The sequence below is a fragment of the Vigna umbellata genome, chromosome 5 (assembly GCF_029865625.1).
Source record: "Vigna umbellata cultivar VRB3 chromosome 5, Vumbellata_1.0, whole genome shotgun sequence".
NCBI lineage: Eukaryota > Viridiplantae > Streptophyta > Magnoliopsida > Fabales > Fabaceae > Vigna > Vigna umbellata.
In genome coordinates this window covers 53,485,724-53,491,507 of record NC_142169.1, presented here as the reverse complement: position 1 = coordinate 53,491,507, position 5,784 = coordinate 53,485,724, and the positions used below count along the sequence as shown (strand labels likewise).

The following is a 5,784-nucleotide window of genomic DNA, read 5'->3' as shown; positions in this document are numbered from 1 at the left end:
GGCGATGTAAACAGAGCAGTGTCCCCCGAGGCATCGTCACAACGTTCGGGACGTCGAAAAAGGTCAGTACTGTAGGTATCACATGCATGTTGGCCATAACACAAAAGAATGCCTTGCTTTGAAAGACAAAATTGAGGAGTTAATAAGGGCGGGACAGCTGAAAAAGTACGTATAGGGTGACACCCGAAGGAAGTCGCCAGGGAGAGACCGTCACCCAAACAAGAAGAACGTTCGCTAGGACAACAGTAGGAGTAGGGAGAGGCCTCTTAAGGGCCATATTAATATTATTTCAGGAGGCTTTGCGGGAGGAGGTTCTACCTCATTGGCAAGGAAGAGACATTTGAGGGGGTTGAGGAGTGTGAATAACATAGAGGTAGCAAGACGATCAATGCCAAGCATCACTTTCTCTGACAGGGACTTCCATGCCCTTGATCCTGATCAGGACGATCCGATGGTAGTAACGACAGTCATTGCCCGATAAAGTGTAAGCAAAGTCCTCATTGACCAAGGTAGCTCGGTCAACATACTTTATTGGAAAACCTTTCAAAAGATGGATCTGTTAGAGGATTTGATAGTGCCTTACAACGAGCAGATTGTGGGATTCATTGGAGAGCGGGTTGACACCCGAGACTATCTGGACTTGAGAACGAGTTTTGGAATGGATAGGGGGGCTAAAGAAATGAGAATACAATATCTGTTGGTGGAGGCAAATACACCGTACAATGTGCTGATCGGGAGGCCATGTTTAAATTCCTTTGGGACCATTGTTTCCACACTCCATTTAGCAATGAAGTATCCTTTGACCGACGACACTATCTGCACGGTTAGAGCCGATCAGAAGATGGCTAGAGAATGTTATGTGGCAGGCTTGAGAGTAAGGGAAATGACGTTGCGTTAGTAGACTTGGACCCTCGAGTTGATATTGAGGAAAGGATGGAGCCACAAGGAGGGACGAGACCTTTTAGTCTGGGAAAATTGGAGGGACAAAATACCTCGGTGGAAACTGGTTTGACAATTGAACAAGTTAATACTGTTGGTTTTTTATTGAAAAAGAACCATGATCTTTTTGCATGGGCGACATCCGATATGCCCGGAATACACCCCAACGTAATGTCACATAAACTGGCAATCTTCAAAGAGGCGCGCCCGGTGGCACAAAAGAAGAGAAGGATGGGAGAAGAAAAGTGTAAGGTGGTGGACATGGAGGTTAAAAAGTTGTTGGAGGCTCGGTTCATCAGGGAGGTTAAATATACCACTTGGTTAGAAAATGTTGTTATGGTAAAAAAGTCAAACGGACAGTGGAGGATGTGTACTGACTTCACAGACTTGAATAAAACCTGTCATAAGGACTCCTACCCGTTGCCTAGTATTGATGGTTTGGTAGATGGAGCCTAGGGATATGCCATACTCAGCTTCCTGTATGCTATTCAGGATACAATCAGATTCCAATGTATCACCCGGACCGTGAAAAGACTGCTTTCATCATGGAAAAGTCCAGTTATTGTTATGATGTCATGCCGTTCGGGTTCAAAAATGCAGGGGCAACGTATCAGAGGTTGATGGATAAGATTTTCCACCAACAGATAGGGAGGTGCATGGAAGTCTATGTGGATGATGTGGTGGTGCAGAGTCGGTTAGTCAAGGAACACGTCAGGGACTTAGCCGAGGTATTCGGGAAAATCAGGAGATACGACATGAGGCTAAATCCAACAAAGTGCACCTTTAGTGTGCCTGCGGGAAAATTCCTAGGCTTCATGCTAACTGCGCGTGGAATCAAGGCCAATCCCGATAAGTGTAAAGCGATTATGAAAATGCGAAGCCCCCAAAACTTGAAAGAGGTGTAGCGTTTGGTGGGGCGTTTGACTGCTTTGTCACGCTTCATTCCAAGGTTGGCCGAACGGGAAAAACCGATTATTACCATAATGAAGAAGAACTCGTCATCCAAATGGGATTCAAGCTGCGAAGAAGCCTTTATGGAGGTGAAGAAAATTTTGGCTAGCCCACCAATCATGGGAAAGCCAGATGACGGGAGTGACTGGCAACTCTACCTAACGATTACCGAAACTACAATTAGTGCGACCCTAACGAGGAAGCACCAGATTTCAAACTCATTTACTTTGTGAGCAGGGTGCTTAAGGAGATAGAGGTGCAGTATAAACAGATCGAGAAAGTTGCTCTGGCATTGTTGACTGCGTCGCGCCGTCTAAGACCTTATTTCCAGAGCCACCAAGTCGTAGTGCGAACCGACCATCCCATTGTAAAAATACTAAGGAAGCCCGACTTAGCTGGTCGGATTGTCGGTAGAGTTGTCAGAATTTGGGTTGCATTTCGAACCGCATGGGTCGGTATCGGGCCAACATTTGACAGAGTTCGCATCAGAGTTGTTGCCGATCGAAGAAAATGCCTTACAACTTTGGAAGCTCTTTGTTGATGGATCAGCCAGTGAAAAAGGAGGAGGCGTTAGGGTAGTCTTGGAGGGACCGAACGGGTTAGTGGTGGAGCAATCACTCATCTTTCGGTTCAAGATTAACAATAACCAGGATGAATATGAAGCCTTGATTGCCAGATTGGAATTGGCCCAAGACTTTGGGAGCGGAGTATGTGGAGTGTCGAACGGATTCACAACTAGTGGTTGGTCAGATGAAGGGAGATTTCCAAATCAAGGACGATCACCTGCTTCAATATTTCCACAGAGCCACGAACTTAACTCAACAGTTTAAAATTGTCGAAGTAACACACATCCCTCGGGAAGAGAACATTAGGGCAGACATTTTGTCGAAGTTATCCAAGGACAAAGATAGGGGGTAGTTGACCTCAATAGTACGGCGAATCATGACAAAATCCACTATAGACTGCATGTCAGTGTCGGTGGAGCCCGACCGGGAGGATTGGAGGCATGAAATAATGATGCAAATGAAGGAGCAGGAGGAGGGACAAGGTGTTTCGGCCAAGGATGCCAAGCGTATAGCGCGCTACGTTTTGATCGGTGGAGAGCTATACAAAAGGGGATTTGTAATGCCTTTACTTAAGTGCATTTCCCAAGAAGAGGCGGAATATGTGTTGAGAGAGCTACACAAAGGTGTGTGTGGTATGCATACCGGCAAGAGGGCTTTGAGAGCTCGGGTGTTAAGAGTAGGTTATTTTTGGCCCACTTTGGAGAAAGATTGTAATGACTTCGTCCGTAGTGTCTCAACCGTCAAAAGCATGGCAACATGCAGAACTTACCAACCATCGAGCTGCATATTCTTACATCCCCTTGGCCATTTGCCCAATGGGGAATGGATACCGTGGGACCTTTCCTGACCAGTAGAGCACAAAACAAATTCCTTTTGGTAACTGTCGATTATTTCACCAAGTGGGTCGAGGCCGAACCACTTGCTACCATCTCTACAGTGCAGGTACAAAAATTCGTGTGGAAAATTGTGTGCCGTTTTGGTTTGCCGAAGATCATCTTCACGGACAATGGAAGACAATTTATAGACAGGAAATTAGCAGAGTTCTATCGAAGCTTAAGCATAAAACATGTAACAAGCTCTGTAGAACACCCTTAGACGAACGATCAAGTGGAAGTAGTGAATAAAATGATCGTTAACGAGTTAAAGAAGCGTCTTGGTGAAAACAAGGGTGCATGGATGGATGACCTTTTGGAGGTGTTGTGGGGATATCGGTGCACACCGCACGGAACTACTGGGGAAACGCCTTTCAACTTAACTTATGGCACAGATGCAATGTTGCCGATCGAAGTGGGCGAGCCAACCATAAGGAGAAAGATGGCTGACCTAAAAGTCAATGAGGAACAATTAAGAATGAATTTGGAGACCCTTCAGGAAAGGCGAGATATAACAGCTATTTACGCTGAGGCCTGGAAAAGGTTAGTAGCTCGGCGGTACAACACGAAGGTCAAATTTCGCCAATTCAGGGAAGGTGACTTGGTTTGGCGAAAAACTGGACAGGCCAGGAAAAATCATGCTCACGAGAAACTGGCAGCAAATTGGGAAGACCCCTTCAGAGTAAAGGAAAATCTCAACAATGGAGCATACCGACTTGAGTACCCAAACGGCAAAGTTATTCCTAACACTTAGAATTTGTCGCACCTTAAATTTTATTTCAGTTAAGTGTCAATGTATCTCCATTCATTATCAATAATACCAGGTTTTGCTGCCCATAATTTTATGTTGCAAGTCTTAGCTAACAACTAATATTCCCGAGCGGCCATGCGAAGACATTCAACTATGGTCTTTTAGTGACCAACTCACTAGCAATCCTGGGCGACCAAGTGATCAGGTCACTTATGTCTTCTAGTGATCTACTCATTAGAAATTCCGGGCGGCCATACGAAGACGCTCAATTATGGTCTTCTAGTGAGCAGCTCACTAGCAATCCTGGGCGACCAAGTGATCAGCTCACTTGTGTCTTCTAATGATCTACTCACTAGAAATCTCGGGCGGCCATGTGAAGACGTTCAATTATGGTCTTCTAGTGACCAACTCACTAGCAATCTTGGGCGGCCAAGTGATCAGTTCACTTGCATCTTCTAGTGATCTACTCACTAGCAATTCTGGGCGACCATGCGAAGACGTTCAACTATGGTCTTATAGTGACCAGCTCACTAGTAATCCTGGGCGGCAAAGTGATAAGCTCACTTGTGTCTTCTAGTGATCTACTCACTAGCAATCCCGGGCGGCCATGCGAAGACATTTAACTATGGTCTTCTAGTGACCAACTCATTAGAAATCCTGGGCGGCCAAGTGATCAGCTCACTTGTGTCTTCTAGTTATCTACTCACTAGCAATCCCGGGCGGCCATGTGAAGACATTCAACTATGGTCTTCTAGTGACCAGCTCACTAGAAATCCTGGGCGGCCAAGTGATCACCTCACTTGTGTCTTCTAGTTATCTACTCACTAGAAATCCTGGGCGGCCAAGTGGTCTACTCACTAGCAAACCGAATACTCGTGAACAACATTCGGCTCCCTTTGTCGCAGATCTCGCACAGGCTCGCGTATTCGGTTCCCTCTTCTCCACAAGACCTCCTTATTCGGTTCCATGAAGGCTATCCGGTTCCATGGTTGTGTGCAACGCGGTGTATTTGGTTTGGTTAAAGCCATTGTTGGAGAGGTTGAGGAAGCTGAGGGCAGGGAGGGAGGAGAGAGGCAGATGGATGGGGCTGGAGAACTTATTATCGACGAGGGAGAGATTGGAGAGGAATGAGAGGTGAGCTACGTTGGCGGAGAGAGTCCTAGAGAGGTGGAGGCCACAATGTGGAGAGCGGAGTAAGAAGAAGCGGAGGGCGGGGCGTCGGTGTCGCCATAGCTGCAGAGGACGGGGCGTCGGTGTCACCATAACAGCTTCCTCCTACTACGTCTGATTCCCGTTTCTTTGTATTCGATTCCCTATTATTTACAATAGGTGTATTCGATTTTCAAGTGTTGTATTCGGTTCCCAGTGTATTCAGTTCTACTTCTTCGTTGGCCATGGTGTACTCTTGTATCCGAAAAATTGATGTCATTTGGTCCATTCTTTTTGTTAAATTTTTTAAAATTGATAAAAGAATTTTGATCAAAATTGAAGTTGTTAGTAATTGTTTTGTTGGTGTAATACATAATTACAGTATCATTTTTAATGAAAAAAATAGAGTTGTATTAAAAAATTTAATGGCAAGAACTAAATTACATCAATTTTTCACAAATTATAATCAAATTGTATAAATGGAATCAAATTGAGACTAAAAAAGCCTAAAGGATCAACTCAACGGACAAAAAAGAAAGACCAAATACATAATTAA

General features: G+C 45.1%; 1 protein-coding gene across 1 annotated transcript; it reads left to right on the top strand.

Annotated features, from left to right (window-relative positions):
- The first annotated feature begins 3,581 nt into the window (after window positions 1-3,581).
- Window positions 3,582-4,082, top strand: LOC148198609 (uncharacterized). The gene has a single exon (XM_088115875.1). It carries the CDS (start codon window positions 3,582-3,584, stop codon window positions 4,080-4,082), a length of 501 nt encoding a protein of 166 aa, XP_087972001.1.
- The last annotated feature ends 1,702 nt before the right edge of the window (window positions 4,083-5,784 follow it).